This window comes from Ciconia boyciana, chromosome 1, assembly GCF_034638445.1.
Source record: "Ciconia boyciana chromosome 1, ASM3463844v1, whole genome shotgun sequence".
NCBI lineage: Eukaryota > Metazoa > Chordata > Aves > Ciconiiformes > Ciconiidae > Ciconia > Ciconia boyciana.
In genome coordinates, this window is record NC_132934.1 from 101,998,377 (window position 1) to 102,022,138 (window position 23,762).

Genomic DNA, 23,762 nt, shown 5'->3' on the forward strand with positions numbered 1-23,762 from the left:
TGGTAAGCTGCAGAGCTTTTAAAAATGCCTTTAAGATATTTTTTACCTATTGCAATACTTTTGTATTAGAAATCAAAATCTTAGATAACTCTGTTTATTCAAGAGACTCTCCTGAAAGGAGTATGACAATTTCCCAGAGAGGTGAATGGCCACTTCTAGCCACCAGGTTAGCAGACGTAGGGTCAGACTGGCTAAGAGTTTCAAAGGGTTTGTTCTTAGTTTAGGTGGGGGCTGAGGCAGAATGGAGTTTAAGCACAGTCTGAGTGTCTGCTTTGTCCTAAGGTGAAGAATGGAAAAGCTGATGGTCGCATTCATATTGTCCCTGCCCGATTTTTGCGAGAATTCTTTAACCAACAAAAAAATAGGGGAAAAGGACAGAAGCATTAGGAAGGTATTTGTGATGTCTGTTAGTTTTAAGAAAGAAGAAACACTGCCTTTTTAGAAAATTGAAAGTGACAGGCTCTGGATTTATCCTTAGTATATCAGAAAGAGCAGTGAAGGATCAGGATCACAGTTTTTCCATGGTGATTCTTTTGTTTGTTAGTTTTTGCATTGTCTTTTTTTTTCTACTAAATTTAAGACTGATAAATTGCTAGATCTACCGAGTCCTTGTCACATTTCTAGGCTTCTTATTTTGGTATTTCTTCCAGCATTCAAGCAGTCTTCATTCTTACCTGATCTCCATTCACTCTCTCTCCTTACTACCCTGTGGTTCAGAAAGCATTCCGTGTTGTATACTTTCTTTTTCTCCACGTTTTGCTTCTCCTAGTCCAGTTCCTTAACGATGTAGTGAGAGCTTGGGTAAAAATTTAAATTTCAATTCAATATTTTAATGAACATTAGTACACTGATTTTTTTTTTTTTTTTCAGTTTTAAAGTATAGGCCTGCTTTAGTAGGGTATATAACATCTTCACAAAAGTATGCTTATTCCTGTCACTGCAAGTGTTGACTTGCAGTGGCATTTGTAAATAGTAATTCCATTGTCTAGTAGAAAGAAAATGATCAAGTTGTTTATCGTAACACCTACTTTTTGCTTATAGTTTAAGTTGGCTTTTTCAGTAAAAGGTAGCATATGGATCATTTGTCACACAAACCCATATTTAGGAAGAGCAGAAAAAGGAGGAAAATAGTGTTACGTGCAATCTACAGTTTGTGCTAACCCATGGAGGAAAACAGTATTGTACATTATCTACAGTTTGTGTTAACCTTTATTATCATACTAGCTATTTAGATAGTCTTTTTTGTGCTGATAATGATGATCCTTGTTACAGGCAGATGCAACGGAAGCCAGAAGCACCCGCAGTCACTTATGCAACATATCGAGGTTCTGCAAGGATTAGGCAGCTACTGAAGAATCAATCAGCAATGGCTGAAAAAGGAGAAGAAATTACTGAGAACAGAAATGGTTCAATGGTCAAACAAAATGGAGAAATCCAAACAACTGTCTCTCTGGAATCAGGACACTTAATAAAAGAAAATGGAGAAGATGAGGGTGAAGATCACAAAGATGATGTCATAGTAAATTCTTCTGCAGTTAAAATGGGAACGAAAAGATCTGCTAAAGCTCAGCATTGCTTGGGTAGCAGTAAACATGAAATAACTGCAAAGACCACAACTTCATCTACTGAATCATCTCATGAGATAGACTTAAAACATACACCTGCTTTAGCTGCAACAAAAGTTAAAGGGACATATTCACTAGATTCATTACTGTCATCTAGTAGTAGAAACAATGACATCCTAAGCAATTCCACTTCCCAGATTACCAAATCCCTTAACATGAGTTCTGCAAGCGATTTGGTCGGAAAAGAAGTTGGGCTGCTGGGAGAAGCAGAAGCTCAGTTTCAGGCAGACAAAAATCCCACTTCTAACTTTGATAAAGAAAATCATTGTAGTAAAGCAGATAATAAGGAGTCCACAAAAGAAATGCAGGATGATTGTTTACGTTCACCTAAATCAAAAAATAAGACAGTTCATGAAGAACTACAGGTGAGTAAGGGGGAATATTGCTGTAATCATCAAATGGATAGTCACTTGGAGCTAACATCAGATGTCCAGATGCTTCATTCCAGTACCACTGCATTTCAGCAGCAAGCAGATCAACATACAGTTAGTGTAAATAAAGATAGTGATCCAAGAAAAAGTGATACACAGAAAATTGTGGCAGCTGTAGAAAGACAGCAAAATCCACAGAACTTTCTTGCTACTGCTGTTATACATTTTAATGAACAAATACCCACTTCGCTTAGCGTGGAGTCCAGAGGAGAAAAATGCATAGCCACAGGTAATCTAACTGCTTCAGTGTCATCTATTAAAAATGATGAAGATACAGTCATGAGGACTTATAATGAAGAACTGAGTGAGTTAGGGAAACCAATGCACGTACAAAATGATCAGTTAATCCTTGTGGAGAATTCTAAGGATACTGCCACACCGCAGACGAGTTTACCTTGTCTAGAAACTGAGGGTGTGGAAACAGTGAAGGTTTTATCTGAGGTTGCAGTGGAAAACCTTGCCAATGTATCATCATGCATACATGGGTGTGAGTGTGTGAAATCTAACTTTGATGAGCTGACAGCACCTCTCTCTGTTACTTACGAGTTGTCTTTTGAAACTGGAGGCTGTTGTTCAGCTTCTCTTCATCCTAGTTTTAAGACCGAAAATGAAACTATAGGGAAAAGAGAAGTCAATTTAAAAGATGTGAGAGAGACTCTTTCTCATCCTGGTCTTGAATGTGAGAAGAGCAAATCCTTTGAGGCTGTAGAGGTGAGCCTCTCAGAAAGCTCAGTTCCTGTCCATAACTGTGGTCCTGTTTCCCTTGAAACTGTTCAAGATACCCCTGCCAAGGCATTGGTCATACTCACAGAAGATAACACAGCAAAGCCTGCACCTTGCTCTTTAATCAGCATTGACAGGACAGATGATCGTACTCCTGCTGTTTCTAAAATAGACAAGAGTGGTATGACTGAGGTTGCTCTTGTTCCTTCTGAACATAAGGATTGCGTCTCTGAACTTTCCTCTCTCATTTCTAAGTCACAAGAAAACATTCGGAAGGTTTCTCATTCTGTCTTGGGATATGGAGAAAGACCTTTGACCAGCCATTCTGCTTTCACCTCTGAAAAAGATCTTGATGTAGACATCATTTCTGAATCTCCACCTGTTTCTGAAGATAGGTGTATTAATTTTTCTTCCAAGAAGGAAAACAGTAATAAGCCTAGGATATCACGCACAGTACTTGATTCTTCATCTGACAACCAAGGCAAAATGCCTTCTCCTGCCACTAACTCTGAAAATGGCCAGATTGCTAGATGGTCTGCTGCTTCTGAACAGGACAGCTTTATTTTTCCAGCTGCTGAGTTCAGGAGGATAATCCCTGAGGACAGAATGACCGAGGTGCCACTTTGCTCGGGAGACCCAAGAGCTTCATGCCCAGCTGGTTCTCTGGAACCTGAGCTTACTCCAGCTAAGCTTGATTGCTCTGCTGCTGAAGTAGATGTGGGGGTTGTTTGCATCCCCAGTCCCTCTTCACCTACTCTGGGATCCAGAGAAGCCTCCAACCTTTCTGTTTCTGCCTTGGAAACATTGGGTGTTGCTCAAGGGAACAGTTATTCCTCCAGTCACAGAGCTGGTGATGGGGCAGAGGAGGCCTCCTCCGCACAACAGGCTGATGGCAGTGTCTTGGCAGAGGCAATGCCATCACCCATCTGTCCTTTGAAATCTTTGGAAATGGCATCCGAGTCAACCTGTACTGAGAGCGTGTGCAGAAATGCTGTGGGACAGGTGAATCTTGGTAACCATGCTTCTGCTATCTCAGAAGCCCCTTCTGTGATGGATGATCAAACAGCTGCTGCACCTGCAGAGTCAAATGAGCTCTGTTCTGAGGAATTACAGGAAGATACCAATGTGAAGGGACAAGAACATGCTAAATTCGAAGATGCTGCTGTTTTGTTTAAAAAAGCTGAGGAAATAGTGGACTCAGTTTTACACTTGGCTATAGAAGAAATAATAGCAAAACAAGCCATTGGTGTCTGCCAGCTTTGTGGGAGCAAGGATGGTTTAATAAATACAGATATTCTAAATTATCAGAGAGCTGGAACTGTACCGCTGGAAGCAGAAGAAATCCAGTCAGCTGGACAGTCATTAGAACATTTTAATGAGAGCAGTGGAGGAGGCTCATCTTCATTTACAGGAAATGAAACAGTGGATACAAATAATCAAGACAAAAAGATACTATCTTACATCCCTGATAAAATTGACCTACATAGTGCACTAGCACTAAAAGCAAAAGAAATAATTGATGAAGTCATTAACTCAGCCAAACAAAAGCTGGCATCCAGTGAGTGGCAAGGCAGTGAGAGTAAAAGGCCTTGTGAAAAGGTTGAGCCTAAACCTAAGGCTGAAACCCCAAATATTTCAAACCTGGATATGAAGTTACCTGCCAAAACACAGGAACTAACAGAGAGGGCAGAAACTCAGAGTACAGCTATAAACTGTGAAAAGGCAGATTGCTCAGGTCCCCCTTTACTTCCAAATAGTATGGAAAATGGCTTAGATTGGCCCCAAAGAGGTGAAAAGATACCAAATAATGCATTTACATGTCAAAGAAATGGATTTCTACCCACCGGTAGTTCAGTGAGGCCAGAATCGGATCTTAGGGCAGCAGCCAGAGAGAGACACGATAGAAAGGTGTGTGAATATCTGGCTGCAGCAGAGTTATGTGGCAAAGCTGGAGTATCAGCAACTAGTAGAAAATCTGATGGATCTTTACATTTAGTACATAGAGATGCTACTGTGACTGAAGAGATGCTTCTGTCATTGCAGCTAAAAGATTCACACAATAATACAAATATTCCAGAGTGCACATTGCTACCAACTGTAAATGTTAATTTGTCATTTTTTATACCTAATGAAGAATGTATCAGCAAGCAGAGTGAATCCAAAGACAAAAGCAGTCCTCAGGGTTCTCCAGAAAGCAGTGCGGAGGACAGTCCATATGAACACTGTGGAAGAGAGATGGCAGAAGAAGTACCTGCACAAGTAAAAGCAATCTTAGAAGATTCAAAGGCAGTGGAGAGTAAAGAGGAACTAGCAGAAGGGGCAAGTGAGGTTAATACTGGATTAAATACACAGTTCGCTGTACCTGAATTGTCTGTTATTGGAGAGGACAGTGAAGGGCAAAACTGCTTCAATGCAGTTTTTGCCCGAAATATTGAGAATCCGAAGCAGGTACAAATGAAGGATCAAGACTTGAAGAGAAAGGATCAGCTTGAAGAAAAAGGTCTGGACTGTAGTGATGACATGAAGGAATCGATGGATCATTTGGCCTTTTCTCCACTAATTGAACAGTGGGAAAACAGTTCTTTTACTATTGTTTATGAAGATGCCCTTCAAACTGAGAACAAATCTGTCTCAACTGATGATATGCAAACTGGTTCACTTTCTGTTCTGCCTTCAAATAATATAGATCATCTAATATGTGAAAGAGCAAAGAATAAACATGAGCCAGCCTGTCTTTATGGGAACGATAACAAGTTGAATGAAGCAACAGATAGCTGTAGCTCGGAGTCATTTCTGAGCGTGGAAGCCAAGCGCCATAGAGTATATCCTTTCTCTTTGTCTCCCATATATGAAGACGACAGCTCCCAAGAAGACTTACTTTCCACAGACGCGTCGCCAGAAGGCCATCCTAGTGGAATATCTAAAGATAATATTGACCACGCTTCTGTGCTCTCCCTCCTCCAGTCGGTTTCTGAGCGCTTACAGTTTACTACTCAGTTCAGTAAAGAGGACGAGGAGGAGGGAGTAGAGGATGAGGAGGAGGAAGAATCATCATATGAAGAAAATATGCTTGATGTTGAGAGAGAGGAAGAATGTCTTTCCAGTCAGTGGAGAGGGAATTTAAAAACAGCCCTTCAATCAAACGACCAAACTGGATCTTTGTTTCCTGAACAATCACCTCTTCTTTCAAAAGAAAAACTTGTCTCTAAGGAGCAACCAGAACTGTTTCCAGATGTGGCTTCTCCCAGTCAAACACCTTGTAAGCCAGTTTCACAGAAAGCTGATGCTGTTCTAAAGCATCCTCCTACAAGTGTGTACTACCAGTATTTGAAATCTGCCAGCAATTGCTCCTCTGAGAAGGGGACCAGGTTTGGAAGCATTCTCCAGGATATGTTGCAGCCAAAGATTCACTGGTCTCAAGACAACACCATGCCAAAACTGGGAGAATTGTCAGCGGTAAGATGTCATGTCACATAATATTAATAATCAAAGTGTTTAGCCCAGATTCAAAATTGCAGTCTCCCTGTTCTCCTTCCTCCCTTTTTAAGGTTAATTCTTTTATCATAAATGAAAGTAATTAGGCTGCTTGAGATCATAGGTTAAAAAAGTCTTCTGATAAAATAATTTTAAAAACATAGTATTCTTGTTCAGCACACAGATGAAAGTGACTTAATTGTAAAACAGAAGATGCAAACAGAAAATATAATAGGAAAATATGCATAATGGCAAGTCTGTATAATAGCAAAACACAGACTTGTCCATGTTAAGGACATTTCAAACTGAAGATGATGGAATTGCCGTTTGTATGAAAATTGTTCTTTCATTTCTTCTGCTTCTGAGATTAGCAGAGCTGTATTGTCCAAAAAATATAAATATCTGCTTACTGGGCTATTTGATTGTTTCATCACAATGTCTTGTACAAATTGTAGCTCAGTTAGCAAGTAAGTAATATAGCTGCTTCTGTAGATTAGCATTTATTTTTTAGTTTGTTTAAAGCAATGATAGATGAGGGTATGGAAACAGTTCTTCCAGTATTTAGAAACTGAAAAGGCCACATAAACCAAATGCGTAACTGAAGAATAAAGTCTTTCTATGATGTTGGGACTATTTCAGTCTGTGTTACAGGTCTGTTTTGGTTTTGCCACCGTTAAGACATGCGGTTTATTGTTTGCTGGGAAAGGGTAATACATTTTCAGAAGTCATAACTTCCATAATAGTTCTTCCTTTCTAGCACTTGCTGCTTTCTGCTGATTGTTTGATTCTGTTAAACTATTTACAACAACTCTGTACATCAATGAAACAAATCATGGTGGTTTGTGCTAGTGACAGTTGCATACATTTATAGGAATAGTGGACCCAGAATAATCTGTCTGTGCTTTGTGCTACTGTTGTAGACTTAATAGTTGTTTTCCATGTGCTTTTAATTTCAGAACCTCATTGACAGGGCAAGTCTCAAATACAATCCAAGACCGGGAAAGGTAAGCAGAATTTGTGTCACGTAGATCAATATTATACATGGAATAATTTGTTATACCCAAATTTTTGAATGCAAAGCATCTGAAGTTGTTAGTCTAGTTTTCTGTATTTTAATGTGCGTATGCTTGCACATGCTAATAATGATGTTATATTATTAAAAATCCTGCCACTATAATTTTACTGTATTTCTGTCAGCAACTGCTGTTTTAGTTCAGTACAGTGTTTCATAAAAGAAGAAAATATGTAGCATATCAGTTGAGTGGGCACAAAGTGAAATAGGTTTTATTCCAAGCAAAAAATAACTGTCTACACTGTATGTTGAAATGGGCCCTCATTCATATGCATTGTATGTTGTTTCAGATTATTATTTATGATATTTATGGCGACAAAAGTAAACAAGAAGTTCATTCTGATGTGCTAGATACCACGTCCTGGATCTTTCCCATTGGAGCATTACTTAGAATAATTAGAGGATGGTAAGAAATCCAGGTCATATTTAAATAGTCTTTCCAAAAGACTGTGTATGTGTTTCTCTTGTATTTTCATTTCTTTAATTTATGACACACATCTGATCTGCAAGAGTGTCTTTTTCTTTCTTTATGATTAGACTGATACAATGAAAAAAGCATGAAACAAGGCTTCAAATGCTGCAGTACAAAAAAAATATATTGTTTCTCCTGGGAACTAGCTTCAAACAGAAAGTTTCAAATAGAACCACAAGTAAGTTTAGACTCCTTGCCTGAAGTGCTGAGACAGTACAGCCATAATCATCACTAGAAGCATGTGTATGCCAAAGAAAATGTTTGTTTGGGTTTTTTTATAGTTCAGTTTCAGTATACAGTAGCTGTTGCAAAAGGACCATAAAATGAACAATCTCAGCTGCTGTTTGTAATGTAGCATTTAGGGGAATGTGGATGCAGAATGATATACAAGTACCTTTAAGGTAGATTTTGAAGTGTTTCTTGGTTTGCTTTGGGAACCTGGGACTGGGACCATGTCAGTTGTTGCATTGGAATTTAATTGGTGGTGCTTACAGTGAATGTTTCTGACTGTCAGCCATAGTAACAACGCATGTCACATTTATGCAGTCTTGAGGCAGCCTTGTTTGGTTTTGCATACATTTCTTTCATGTCCTAAGAAATATGGAATGCCATTATTAGTGTGTATATGTTTTATGCCTTGCATAGTATCTGCCTGAACAGGATGTGTTTTGATATGTCAATTAATAAATTTGTTCTGGTAAAATAAGGCTTTTTATTTACATTGTGGTTTAGCTGTATTTTTATACAGTTAATATTTTAAGTTATGTTAGGCTACGTCCTGGAGGAGAACTGTGTATTTTACTTTCAAAGCACAGAAGTACAAGCCCTGTATTTATCTAAAGTGAATGTGACTACTGAGGGACAGTATAAGAAAGGTCTGATAGTTGGCTTGATAAGAAGAGCTCATTACTGAGCTTTCCAGCAAATGTGCTGTATAAGGACAGTCTTAACCTAACAGCAACAACTCAGTTCATGATATCATTATTACAGTTGGATTTTTTATGAGAAACCAAAGTTCCAGGGTCGGAAATATGTACTAGAAGAAGGAGAGGCTGTGCTGGATCACCTTTGGGATCTTCCGGGCATGAAACATCATCGAAGAAACCTCACAGTTGGTTCAATCAAACATGTAACAAAGGTATAGACTTCGTTAATAATATACTCACATACATAATTAATTTCTGTTGGCAATAGTGGTGTATTACTAGCAGTGGACAATGTGTGTATGCTGTGTTTCTGATTTTATTCAAATTTGCTATGAATCACATTTTTCACCTTCAAGATAAATCCCAGGGCTTTTGCTGCGCTAAATTTCCCTTTCTTCCTGAAGGTAACAAGCAGATGGATTATCTTTATTTGCCACCACCTTTATCTGACACAGTGATTCCCCTCCTTTTAGATGTTTACACGTCCCGTTAATTGAAATTAAATGGAATCGATTCATATTTTTCAAAGAAGTGTTTATCTTAAGCTTAAACTATCTACTGTGTATCTGTGGCTCCTGTTTCAGAAGTTAGTAGTTGCGTTTCCAATCTCACTTGTACAGCATAGCCTCCAAAAATTACTGTCCCTCCCTCTACAGCTTTGTGCCATCTGTAGGGGTTCCATGTGGACAAGTGGTACACCTACAGCATCTGGCTCTGTGTACAGCCAGAAGTTTAAAAGGCATTTTGTTGAGAAGATAGGAATCAAATGCCTAAAACTAAATATAATGTATCCATTGTTATTCAGTGAATGAGGAATATATTTACCAGATCTTGTGATTTAAGAAGACTTAGTGCTCTTGTTGTTTAGCATAACATTCCAGTTATTCACAGGGCAATGGCCCTTTACTGCGAGTGAATTATCATTTGTATTGCAATGTGAACATTTTTCAGAAAAAGTGGTGTTTCTTTGTTCTCTGCTGGTATAGAGGTCATTTTAAAATTGATAACCTTTTTGTTATCAGTGCAGGGGCATAATGTCATTCATAACAATTAGAAATATTTCTCTTAAAGACTTAACGATAAATAAATTCAAAAGAGGCTGGCTGAGGGCGTGAATAATGAAGTTAACATTTATTTGAGCTAAACAAATTTAAAGCATTTGACTAATATGGAACATGAATATTGATCAATAATGTGGAAGGCAGCTAAATAATTAAAGGAATACCACAATAACATGTGGAACTATGGTCTGAAGATGAGGGAAGCTGGGTGTGTCTTGGGTATCAAAGAAAAGCCTTGGATAGGAAAGACACTGTGGTTAGCTTCATCGTGCGTGATAAAAATCTTTGTAATACAGCTAAGTAGATTTGAGCATTGTTCTTCCAGTGTGTGGTTCATTTGTATGGAACACAGATGGAAAGCTTTGTTGCAGTACACTAGTTCAGTATTCAACACTGTTTCTCATGTAACTTAAACCTCTAGCAGGAATGGCTGGTTGGGAGGACTTTTGCTGTTAGTCCATAGGGCTGTATGGAGCTAGTGTGGGTGTGGAACTTAATAAGCTGGGTTTTGTCCTCTAAACCTTGATTCATGAAAGTGTCCCTCTTTTTTTCGGTTGTACTCTCAGCTGCTGTGGAAGTTCTTTTAGAAGGTAGTTTGCCAAAGTGCTGCCATATTTATTTATTTTTTGGAAAAGTGTAAGCATTATTTTAATTGACAAATAGCTGTTTCTTTTTCAGGCAGCTCATGTGTATGTGATCTGCAGGAACACATGTTTTACTGTCATTCTCTTTTTCATAGGCTGGGTAGCTCAGTGGCTTTTCTCCTGCCTAGTTTGGTCATACTGGCTGTGTGTCCAGGCTGTCTGGCTTGTCTTCTAATTCTTCAAGTGGCTTTTTATGGTGCTTGTTCAATGGCTGCTCAGAGGCCTTGAGTTAGCAGATTTGAAAATTGGCTAAATATTTGAGAAGAAAATGGCTTGCCAAGAAGAGAAAAACAGATGTTTACTAAAGAAACTGTAGGAGATACATTTAATATTGTTTTTATTTTTTACTGGCAGATGTTAGTTTGCTGAGAAACAGCCTGCCAGTAGCTTTGTGCTCTGATTTGGCTTTAAGCATCCACAAAAAGCAAAGGTTCTGTTAGCTTTGTGGTTAGCTTGTGGCTTGACTTACTGTGGATATGCATTATATGTATCCATGTGTGTTTAATTTGAAGGAACTTTGGAGAGGGGAAAAAAGATCTCAAAGGAACAGATCGTGCAGCTAGTAAAATGAAGACCTATTTGAAGTAATGAGGAGTCTGAATTCCACGGAGGCAAGTCAACATGAGCTTAAGCTAGCAAAATCTGCCTGCAGATGCAGGTTCAATGCAGCTTCTACAGCACAATCTGTTCAGCCAAGTCAGTTTTCTGGTCTGCTGCAAATGCATATATTGACTTACCGCATTGGAGAGCTTTTTCTATCTGTTTCTGGAAGCCCAAAGAGGGTGCTAAATGTTACTTTCCCAAAAACAAGAGCTGAGAAGAGTTGCTGATGTTTCCATTCTGGTGTAGTCTTGTAAACCACTATTTTGCCAGGTGACAGGAGATCTGAAACAGCAGTTTATAATCTCTGTCTGCAAGATGGTTAGGCAGGGAATAACTGGATTCCTTGTGGACTCTCCTTAAGCAAAGCTCTTTGTAATGGGAATGTTCGCAGTATTACATGAAGGCTGTGTTTCTTTTGTTTGTGTGGTTTGCTAGGTGAAAAGAAATTATTAATTCAAGCATGGACTACTTTGTCAGATGCCATAGGAAGACACCCAGCAGCTTCAGATTGTCTCGTTTGCTAGTTGGTATTTACAGGACAGTAGTCATTAATTTCTTTAGTATTATTTTATTTTACTGTCAGCCCTGTTGAGTTCTGTAGTTTGGCTTGGTGGTGATGGGTGGTAGCAAGAGTGGGACAGAGCAGGAGAACTGTGAGAAAGAATTGTGAATGGGTAAAAAAGGCTGAAGGACCAACAGAGAGTAAGATTTAAAATAAAAAATGCTGCAGAAGCTGACATGTCCTAAGGACAAACTGTATATCAAAAGTAAGATGTGTGTCTAGACTGTATTAAAAAGCAATCATGTGAATACCAGAACTAATTAGGCCTAGTTTTCAGTAGACTCTTCTCTCATCATTGTTTTGGCATTTAGCTTAAGAAGCCAGACTTTAGTCATTCTTTGTCCTGTTGTTGACATAAAAGGCTACTTCATTTAAACAGGTTATTTTGATCTCTTCAGTCACCACAGCTTCAAGGAGAAGCTACCTAACAGTGCTGAAATTATTTAGCCCTGCTGGTGCTATTAGGCCTGTAACCCTAGATCCGGAAGAAGGGTATACGGCCAAGACCACCTTGAGGGAGTTGAAGGCTCTGCGTCTCTCACTTATGGTGGAGCTCTTGGTCAGACTAGAAAAATGTCAGAGATGCCACCAAAGAGTAATATTTAATGCTAAGGTCTTGAGGGTCTTCTTAACCCTCTTCAGAAGAAACCTTAACCTTTCTGCTGAGGGGTGTGTTGCTGTTTTGGAAGTGTCTGTTTCTCTGCGAGCTAGTGCGAGTATTCCCTGTGCTTTTGTAAACATCTCTGCTCCCAGAAGACCGTGAGGGAAGCACAGGCACTCCAGGATTACTGTGTGGAGGTAGGAAGAGAGTACCGCAGAGTAAAGGAAGACAGAGTGGGATGCCTGGAGGGTGTGACCTACCTAAGCATTTGTTGGTTGTGTATTGTCATTGGTAATGAACGCAACTACTTAATCTGTTTGCTGTGCTTTTTTTCTGTTTTTGCCTGATGTGTCAGTAGGATAATGGAATATGGCATGAGTTTTGCCTGCTTGTGATGGGGGTAGCAGGGCCAGGCGGATATAGGGAGGAAACTTGCCAGTTTGGGATCTGGCCTGAAACACTGTGGTGGTAGTTTTGCATGGTAATAGTTTTGTATGTGGTTATCTTGTTTGGAAATCTTGACGCCTTGCAAATGAAAGGGCTTCGGACTGAAGGAGCTAGTTCTCAACCTGAATGCTATCATATTTGTGTGGTTTTCATTTTGTTTCTAAAGATGGTGGCTTTCTTAGGAATGTTTAAGAAGCCTCTGAAAGTAATTATGACTATTAAATAGGCTTAGGCAAATATGAACATGCTAGGGCAAATATTTACCAAGCTAAAGTTTACATGCTTAAATTATATAAATTAATAGCATAGTACTTGAGTGTGCATCTGGAAATACATAGTGTTCCTATCATACAGCAATACTGAGTTTTACCATTTTCTGCAGTCTGTAAATTAATATATGTAAATTGAACTCAATATTTAAGTCAAAATGTATATTTGTGATTTTAAAAAAATGTGATTACAAAATATAATGTACTTCTTGCTCTAACATGTTATTACCTTTAAAAATAGATATTTGAATTGCTTTTGATGAAGACCTCGGTTTACTATATGACACTTTATAAAAGGATTTTGTGGGCTTAATCTGGCACACACAAAAATGCCGTTGCAATGAATAACTTTTTTTTTATGACTGTCAAAATCTGGCTGGAGAGAGATGGTGATAAATAGGAGAGATTTTATTATGAGCGCTTGTGCTTTACCTACCCTTTGGAAAACTGCTACATTCTTCATCTCTTGAGGTGGAGCCTACCTCGTAAGCCTCAGAGTCAGGAAAGCAAACTTGAAAAGAGAATACAGACTGGCTTTTTCCAATCTTCAAATGGAAAAAAAAAAATACCTCCTACTGAATTAAAATTAAACATACTCCTCCTCATATTCTGTCTGAGCCTGCAGGCAAAGATACTTTATTTTGCCACTTGTCTAGTCTTGTAGGTACTTTGCTTCAGAATTTATCTGAAACCATTAACAGTCTAGCAGCGTTATTTGTGGAATTCTTCTAAGTGCAACTTCTGATTTTACATATCAAGGTTTATTGTTGGATTCACAGATTTGAGCCATATCAGGTATTATTAGGGAAAAAAAATGAACTTCAAATATTTCTTAACTGTGATTTAATAAGATTCATGTACATGTGAAAACTATGAGGAGACTTTTTTTAAACTTGTTTAGCAATACACTTAGAATTCAGGAATGGTGTTCCTTAGCACTTTGCCATAAAGTAGCATTGTACTAGGAAGTCTTTTTTCCTAGTCTTTCTGATTTTACTCCATCTGAAAATAAAAATTCTGATATTGCAGTTTTTGTTCTGGAAACAAACAGTGTGCATTGTTTGCAAGGTACAATACAGAGGAAACACAATTGTGCATGAGGGAGAGTTGCCAAAACGGTATACTGTGTTACTTCAGATCTCAGAGGAAAGTGAAATAATATCCTGGAGTCCATCTATTATAATTGCCACTTTTATTGCTGACAGTTAAATAACTACTGAAGAAACTTTGCTAACCAAGAAGAGGTGTGTTTCTAGGTGGAATGTTATTCTATCGTTTGAAAGCTCCACTCAAAACCTATGTGAAAAGGGAGAGCACGCAGGTGTTGTCATGAGATGAGGTGCTGTAGCTTTAAGAGCTTTTGTGCCATGTTGCTGGGTTTCTCTGCAAGCTCTTGTGTTTTGCCTTTCGGGTCCGGCAGAAGCCACAGGCCGAGTGGGATCACTGTCATGATGTGACCCTGCCTGGGTCTTCAACAAATCCAGTAACCAGGTGCTTCTCTGAGGGCATCCTCAGGGACACCTTCTCATCCCTCTTCTCTAGTGCACATGCAAGAGGCATCTTCCTCCAGCCACGTTTAGGACTTTCAGTGTCTCTTCATGCTGTCCAAGCCCTTTGGCCTCATGCAAATGGGCCCATGGGTCAGGAGGATAAGGGGAAGGGTACTGTGAAGTTATCACTGAGAACTGAGGGTTTCCAGCTATGGCAGAGCGAACTCTGTAAGCATGTGAGCCACCTTTCACTGTAACAGGAAGACTGTTCTTTAATGCACTGCTGAAGCAAGGCCTTATAGAAGATCCTCATGGATTCATGAGTTGTTTGAATGCTGGGAAAGAAAGTATTGGCAATGCATTTTATATAAATATTATGAAATGAGTGTGGTTCAATAAAATCCCTGCAAATTCTAGAGAAGATCATGTGTTCAACAAGTTGTTCTTCAGCATGGTATCTATCAGTAGAAAACCTTCAGTAAGGTAACAGAGGTTGTTACTCTGTAGTAACAGGAAAACTGCTGAACTGTCTACTCAACAAAACAAATATTTTTCTAGTATTGTTCTTTTTCTTTCTGTGTCTAAAATGCTGTACATTTATTTAGCATGACAGAAAATGAAACTCATATGGCTTGAAACCGTAGTCGGATACATTACAGAACCTAATTATCACTGAGGGAGGGGGACGGGAATGTAGTAGACATTTCTAGAAAGTTTTAGTTATGCATGCATCATATGTATCTATATGTGTGTTATGGAAGCACTGCCTTTTAAAAAAAACCAAAAAACGTCAGCAGTATTGTATTCATGGTTTGTCTATCTGTCAGATCCTTTACTTGGAGAGTACTTAAACTGAGCTTTTTGAAAGTAGCCCAACAGGCATAAATGCATAGTTCTTCTTTGAAAGTTAGTGAGAGCTGGGAAATTTACTTCCCTTAGCTTTTCTAAAAATTCCAGTCTTAATTTAAAAAAACTAAAACGCTTCCATCATAGGAAGCCTGGAGTTAGGTTAGAAAGGTGAGAAGACGGGGGAAAAAAGAAGGAAACGTTACCGGTCCTGCCTGTGCCGCGATGGGGCGGACTCTGCAAGCGTGGATAAGCCTTACCCTTTGATTTGTTTCTGCAGGACTGTGGCGTTCCAGAGGTAGAGTTCTGCCTGGCAGCTGGTGGTATAGAGGGACTTCCTATCTGCATACAGAGTGCAGTTGCCAATTTAGAAGAACTGGATGTTGAGAAAAACCCTTATATAAGAGTCAAATCAGGAGTGTGAGTACTGAACCTTTTTAATAGCATTTTGCCAGCCGGTAGAGGGGTAACATCATGGGATGAAAGTCAGTCAGCAATAGGAACAATATTTGGGGGGTTTTGCTACAAATCAGTTAACGTACTCTAGTTATTCCCAGCTCTACACTTCAGCATTGTGCTATGTGGGCTCCTAGTAGTGGAACCAAATTTTAGAAGGCATTTTTCCTCTAGTTGCTGGCAGAAGTCATCTATAATTCCATCTTTGAGTAGCTTTATATTTAGAAGCAGCAGCTTAGCTATAATTAACTTCTAGTTCATTGGAGAATAGATACTGTCTCCCTAGTCACCCACCCTGTTATAACACTAAGGCTGAATACCAGAAAATGAATATTACATCATCCAGGCATTTCTCAAGCTACAGCCATATCCTGACTTTCTGGAGAGAGGTGATGCAGGCCCCTTGGTAGCCCAGCATTTCCTGTATTGAGCAGAATAGTCTGTTTCCAGGGTAAATGGCCAACACTTCACAGTTCCTGAAGTTTGGGAGTTCTGTGCCTCTTCTCATAAATCGTTGCAGAATGACATTAGCTATTCTGTTACAAGAGTCTTGAGTTTGCCTTTCCACATGAGCCAAGCTTTCCTTCCCACAATCTTGCAATATGTCTATGAAGCTTGAAGTGGTGAAGGAATTAAAAACAGAGTCTTGTCTTAGATTTGTTAGAACTTAGTATAACTGCTTATGGTTTGTGTATGTAGTTTTAAGAAAGTCATTTTCCGTATGGCTCAATGCCTCTTCCTCCATTCGTTATTTGGTCTACTAACCCTGTGTCCAACTTCTACATTCAGCTTTCTTTTTGATTTAAAACAGTCTGAAGGAGCCTCAGCATTTTTAATCCTCATGTCAAAATTACGATAGCCTGCTTTCCAAAGGAGTGTTGTAAATCATCGTATTCTAATAACTTCCACTGAAAAAATGAAGTGGGATTGATGTTAGAAACCTTTTAATTCCTAAGGTGACAATCCTAGGTAAAATTTGATGCGTCTCATCCTCAGTACTGACGCTAGTTTTGTATATTCATAGCGTAACAAACTGTCTTCTTAAAGTGAACAAATTGGTAATTGTCTTCTCTTTCATTTATGTTTAGCTTGGACTGAGAAAAAGGATCTGACATCTTAGCATTGATGTTGCCAGTGTATTTAAATATAGCTTCGTTTTGATGTGCTGGCAGTATCGAAACCACATTATCTAGCTCTTATGTGTACAAAAAGGAAAATAATTTTAATAAGATTTTTGTATTTGTAATCTATCTAATGAGGTTAACAAGTCCTTTATCCTTACTGTTATAGATGGCTTGCTTATTCAGACTTTAATTACAAGGGAGAGATGAAGGTTTTGGAAGAATGCAGTTCACCATCTGAAATTCCTTCAGCAGATGTAAAATCGCTGCGTCCCTTAAAAATGGTGAGGACTTCACAATTCCTAATAAGCTGTGTGCCTTCCTTTTCCTATTGTTGCTCCCCCAAAGGTTTTGATCTAAATATAACTTAAGTTCTAACCTTAACATCCTTTCAGGGTTAATCCTTATATGTGTAACACTTATCTCACACCACAGTGCATTTGCAGTGTTGTAATGGCACGGCGGTTGCCATGGCTTGCTGGGCTTCCGCATCCATCCAAGTAAGACCATGTAGTCAGAGGGAGCACCTGATTCACTAGGACATCTTCCTAGGAAACTGCTGTTGTTGACTGGAGATCAAATAAGACAGAACTGAAAGGCTCTTAATTGTATTGCAACCAACACCAAATCATTAACAAAAAAAGCTCTTCAGAAGCTGATTTTCTTTTTTTAATGGCACAGCTAGAGTCTACTGGGGGTGGAAGACCAGGCAAGGAGTTTATTACCCAGTAGTATTCCTGTGACCACACATTGCACAAAAATCTTGGGAGGTGCAGCTAATTTTTGTTTCAATAGACAGCATGTAGACCTAAATATGAAAGAGATGAAGAAGAGTATAACACATAATTCTACTGTCTACATAGCAAGCCTACAGAAAGAGAGTTTGAAAGCCCCAACAGAATAAGACCTAACAGCTGTCTTTATCGTTGCTCATGGGAGGTAGGTGTCTTACTCCCTCATAGAACATCATTCACTAGCATTTCCAGAGCAAATGTATTTGCTGTATTTGCTCTTTGACCATAGACATGAATATGTCAGCCTATATTTTCTCTCTCTTCTGGTGTTGATATTTTCTTAGTGTTCCACCATTTGTACTTAAGAAACTTGAAATATATATAACAAAGCTTTAGAAGTTAATTTAAAAAATGAGTCAATATAAGTTAGTTTAAAAACACATAGTAAATATTTGCTTTAGATTGCTAATAGACAATGAAGGAGTATTTTTAAATTGCTTGCACCCCTACAGGCTTGTTAACACACTGATTTGTTTGTAGGTCAGGTTTATAGTGTCCCTGGCTTTTATGAATTATCAGAGTATTTAAACTAGTGTTTGATTTGGCCAACACTGAAAATGGTGGATATAATTACGAAGACTTCATGCTCTGATAGTACTATAAAATACATGTCAAAGCATAACTTTAAGATTTATATAAATACCTTTTTTTCTCCCCCATCTTTTTTTAGGGTGGACTAAAGGTACAAATGCCAATGAATGTCAAGGTAAGCACTGAGGACATTGAGAATAAAATATGAGCACATTGGAAATATAAAACCTTTATTTAAGCTGTTTCCTTTTTATTGGGTATGTGATGTTTGATTAAGTATTCAGTGTTTGCTGCAGAAGAAAAATTCACTAATGCTGTCAAGTCCGCTTTCTTATTAGTGTTTCATGAGATGTAAAAGTAGTAGTAGTTTGTTTTTTACATAATGGGAGAATGTGAATTTGCTATAGCAGAGTTGTAAAGCTTTTATAAAATGAGTTTTCCTGACTGACACATCAGTCACTGTAATGGAAAGGGATCAGGAGAGATTTTCCCATTTAACATACCAAGTTTAAAAAAAAAAAAAAAGGAGGGGGAAGGGGAGGAAGGGGGCAGGAATAGGACCCTTCCTTCCTAAACCTGATCCCAATACCAGAGTCATGAGTGAGACCATGACCCTTCTGGGATTTGAGGAGCAGAAAGCTAATCCAGAGTTATTGCTCCTTTTCCCTCCTTTTTCTAGTTCTCTACAAAAATGCTAATGCTTTAGGTAACTTTTAATTATACAAATACATGAAAGACTCGGGTGTTTTTCTAATAAATATTGCAATAAATTATTAATACTTTTAATAGCTGATCTGTGTGATTTGGCAGATGGGGTACTTCAAGGGGGTGTGGAGTGCAGTCACTCACATAACTTCAGCAAAGTACAGAGAAAGACCTCTTGTCTACTTTTGAAGGATTAAGCTCAGTGTGTCTATCTGTGACCAGGTAGGATTCACTGCAGGCTTATATACAGTGCGCAGGCACAGGATTACAGGATAAATCACAGTCATATCGCTGCAGAGTGCATTTATGTATATAGAATTGTGCGAATAAGTATCCTTCTGTGGCAATGGCTGCAAATAGCCTGACAAGCCTATCTAAATCCAAACAGGGTCTCTTCAGCTTATAGGACACTCAAGAATCAGAAGGGCTGAGGAATGCAGCCCTGAATTTTCTTCATAGTGGTGGTTTATTGGAGGGGGAAAAAAGGTGTCTTCCACATAGTGTAGCAGTACACACACCCAAACTTCAAATTACTATTGAGGACATACTCAAGGCATTGTTCAACATCATGTTTTCTAGATAATAATATATGAGAAAACCCACTTTGGAGGATGGTCCAAAACGTTTTCAGAAAACATCAGTTCTGTCCCAGCTCTGTTTGGTTGTGAAGAGGAGTTTCAGGAAGTTGGATCAATACGTGTAATTGGTGGAGTGTAAGTATATTTCACTTTTATATTTATTTACTTTAAAATAGGAAATCATAACTAAATACTAAGAAGTGCTAACTAAGGGGTGATTAGAATCTCTCACTGGTAAAATATTTTTATAAGAAAGGAATATATATTTCTTTTGTCAATTATCAGCCTTGGATAAAATCACCTCTCCATATGGCTTATCTATCTAAGGGAATAGAGGAAGATAAAACTGAGTGTGTGAGAGGTGTGAAGTCAGTGTTTACCATTTGGATGCCAATAAACTAGGCCACTTTGTTCCTTAATGACAGCATTCACACAGAGCTTTAATTTATATTGCTTTATACTTCTGATAGTCTCTACTTAATTTACTGAAATTACCTTGGGTAGATGTGGTCAGTCTTCACTTTGACATTTTAATGCATCTGAAATCTATAAACTGTTTTATTGTCTTAGTGGTTATCCTTTGCCACCTGTTGCATGTTATGTGGCATTAAGAATCTACCCTTATTTTTCTTCGTTGAGGCCTCGGATTGATTCCATGTTGCCCTGCCCCTCTCTCTGTCATAAACACACACACACATGCACAAAAAGGGCTGTGTAACACAGTCCTTAGGTGGACTGCTCACAAGGTAGGCTCAGCACCAGCTGTTCTAGAGAGCTACCAACCCCACGCATTGTTCTTCCAACCTCTTCCAAGACCCAGCAGGACAGGACTGTTTGAAAGCGTGCAGGATGGTTGCTTCTGCCAAAGAGCTTAGCAATAAAATAGTTTTCAGAAACTTTTTATTTTTTTCTTAGGGGATTTCAATGCTAATACTTCAATATAAAGATTCAATAACATACATCCTTAGAATCTGAGCAGCACTAAATTCAAAATAAACTTAATTGTGAATACTCAAATAACCTATTCATAAATACATTATGTATTCGCTATCTGGGAAGCCTCAAATTATTAAAAAACATATTTCTGTCTGTGGTGGTGGCTTTTTCGTTTAATACTGTGGTAACTTAAACAGCTGAATTAATGTAATCCAAATGGTACTAAAAGTAAAGCTATCCCTGCCTGCCAAATTTCAGTGTCAACAGAATTTGTACAGCAGTTCTAATACTTACAAGGGAGGTTTAATGAAAAAAATGCTTACAAGAAAGAAGGAGAGGGAAGCACTTTTTCAAATTAAGATCCATTAGACCTTTCAAAGTTGATGTGGAAAAGCCTTCTTTTAATCGAGCCTTATCTATTTGTTCAAAATACTTTAAAAAGTTTTATTCCCTTAGTTCTAAAACATATTCCATATGCAATATATTGTATATATTCAATTCACTTGTCTGTTCATATATATATATATGGTTTTAGATTAGAGCAGGAAACAATATAAGCAGGTGAAATTTTGTTCTGCTGAAATCTGTTAATTTTGTCACCAGCTCCAGCACAGGTAGAATTTCATCGTTTATTAATACACTGAAGAGATCTACTGCTTGTTTTTTATCATTGACAGTTGGTGGCTTACAGTGTTTTGGCCACTCAGTGCGTACTACCCTCTGTAGTACTGAATATTGGTATTGGGAATATGGCTGACTGAGAGGAGGTACATGGAGAAACGTTACACAAATAAACTGTTCTTGGAGAAAGAATCACATGGTGGGATTTTGATCCACAAAGAACAACAGTTCATGGGTGCCTGTTGTGATTTCAAACAAGCATTGCTTTGTTTGTTAGCTGAGTCTGTGGTACTCATTTTAGTGGTCTTAGGATGTTCTCTTCCCCTTTTATTTGTTGTGGAAAATCATGTGTGCAGTTGTTTTGCTTTTAATTATTTCTCTTTCTTTTGTTGTGTGGTTGCTGTAGATGGGTCGCCTATGATAAGGAACGCTACAAAGGCCATCAGTACTTGCTGGAGGAGGGAGATTATGAAGACAGACACTCATGGGGGGGAACTGACAGTGTCCTCCTGTCTTTCCGGTTCCTTCAGGCTGTAAGTACTTTTACGAATTTCACACAAATTATGCACAGTTCTATACATAAAGAGGAAGGTTATTCTTCATATATGGTATAGCTGTCTTGGGTTTAGTCATTCCATCTTTTGCCCAAGTTCATTCTCATTCTTTTCCTACTTGCTGAAATTTAGACTGCACTGTATACATTGTAAAGCAGAAGCAGGTTCTAAATAGCCTTTGTAAAGTTGATACAAAGAATGTATCATGCAGAATTCCTTGTCTACCTGACAGATTTTCCAACTATCTCACTTCTGCACTTCAAACTATTTGAATGTCTAGAACAGAATTTTCTTAGAAGTTTAACATGCGTAAGTGTACAGTGTAGTTCTTCATTAAAATAAAAATAGCTTTTCAACACAGCAGCTGTTGCAAGCCTTAAAACAGCATTACCCTCTGTCTCTGTGATTTTTATGCTAGAAAATTTTGGCAGCAAAAATAATCATGGTGAAAAAATCCCTGCTACTACAATGTGTTTGGTGGGGGCAAAGATTAAATAATAAAAACTATATCAGAGTCCAGTATTGGAAGCAAAGTTAGACTTTTCAGTGATGCAGAAACATGGGATTAGAACTTTTTTATCATTTCCTTTGGTTTGGGGTTTTTTTGTTTGTTTGGGGGTTTGAGGATTTTTTTAATTATAGTAGGAACTCTGTGAGCTTTAAATACAGCTGCAAAGAGTGGCTCCTTCTGAGAATTAGATTGTTCACTGTGAGACTACTCAGTCTTGTATTCTCAGATTACTCATCTCATCTGAAGAGATGTGGTATTTCTGAGCCAGGAATTTTGTGAAGTTTGAAGACAGGTATTTAGAGCAAACTCATTGTCTCAACAGTCATTATTTTAAAAAGAAAAAAAAATTAATGTGAACCCAAAAAAGCCATGCTTAAATTCACAATTTGCAGTTTTGATTTTTATGAAAGGCACCTAGGAAAAGCTATATTTATAATCAGAATCTGTCATATAACTTAAAATAAAGATAGGAGAATAAACTGAATTGAAGACAAATGTCCTTCTCTAAATAATTTATTTTCAGGTTTCTGAGAAAAACAGGCAGGAATTTTCTTCTAACTCCTCATTTTGAAAGTGCAGAATCCTATTCAATTACTGACTAATCTTAGTTTTTCTTTCTTTTCAAGCTATACATAGGATACTTTAGTAACTTAAATCGATCTTTTAAAATCTTCCTCTTAGCAAAGGGCATAATTACAAGCTTAAAATTGTGCACGTGCCTAGCAGGGATGACCTTCCACATATATGCATGTATTTAATTTGACTCATGCCTAGAACAGTCAGGATGCTCAAGTCATTAACATTTTTAAAAACAGGTATCATTCGCACTCATATATAAACATATATCATTCAAATTGGCATATAAATATATATCAATATGTACGTATTTATAATAAAAATGTAAGTAATACTTTTCCTTAAATTGTAGCATAACTAAAGGCAATGAGCTAGTTGCCGATAAAATGACTAATGGCACTGGCATTTTGTTGTTCGGCTTCACCAACAGATTGACGGCCTCTCTGATGTGCAATAGGTCAGTGTTCGGGCTTGCCATATGCTCCCTTCATGACTCTGTACGTGATACTTAAGGTCAGGATTTTAAAAACATTTTAGTACCAAACTCTTGTTTTCAAGGGGACCTGGGCAAAAATCCAAAACTATTCTGTGTGCTTAAGGCCCCTCACTACACAGTGAAGCTACTGGCTCTTCTCCATAATCTCAGAAAATCTGTCAGCAGAAGTGCAGTAAAGGTTGCGATGGTCTCAGAGTCCACGGCAGTGTTCCTGGATATCAGATCTTTATTGCTTTTCCCTATAAATTCTGGTTTAGCCAGATGAATTCAGGAGTCTCTATAGAACATTAAGGATTTTGTGAGATGTAGCCAAGTTGCATTATTCATGGTCAGCTTAGGTAGGGAGTGGGGTGGGCATTGGCCCTGCTCTTTTTATGTACTTACCAGTGTGGACTCATGTAGGGGCCAATCCAGTTAAAGTGGGTTTTTGTTTTGGTTTGGTTTTTTGCTCTGGCGTAACACCAGGTGACCTTGACTGTGTTGGCTTTAAGGCCAGCCCAGACCTGAAAACAATTTAGCCTGGCTCACATGGTATGAAGCTGAAGCTAATGAGCCCTGTGTACCTGAGTCAGCTCCAGGCAGAGTCGGATCAAATGTCTTTGTGCGGTGCTCCCAAAGCAGGGAGCATGGTACAGAA

General features: G+C 38.3%; 1 protein-coding gene across 3 annotated transcripts in view; it reads left to right on the forward strand.

The window, feature by feature from the left end:
* Positions 1-23,762, forward strand: part of CRYBG3 (crystallin beta-gamma domain containing 3) — a 94,317-nt gene that overhangs the window by 41,322 nt on the left and 29,233 nt on the right. For all 3 annotated transcript variants that reach the window (XM_072885362.1, XM_072885371.1, XM_072885380.1), the window contains 9 exons: positions 1,273-6,235; positions 7,210-7,257; positions 7,616-7,731; positions 8,788-8,935; positions 15,527-15,666; positions 16,993-17,107; positions 18,288-18,323; positions 19,433-19,566; positions 21,395-21,521. In XM_072885362.1, coding sequence (XP_072741463.1) covers positions 1,273-6,235; positions 7,210-7,257; positions 7,616-7,731; positions 8,788-8,935; positions 15,527-15,666; positions 16,993-17,107; positions 18,288-18,323; positions 19,433-19,566; positions 21,395-21,521 — 5,827 coding nt within the window. The remainder of the gene's footprint in view (positions 1-1,272; positions 6,236-7,209; positions 7,258-7,615; positions 7,732-8,787; positions 8,936-15,526; positions 15,667-16,992; positions 17,108-18,287; positions 18,324-19,432; positions 19,567-21,394; positions 21,522-23,762) is intronic.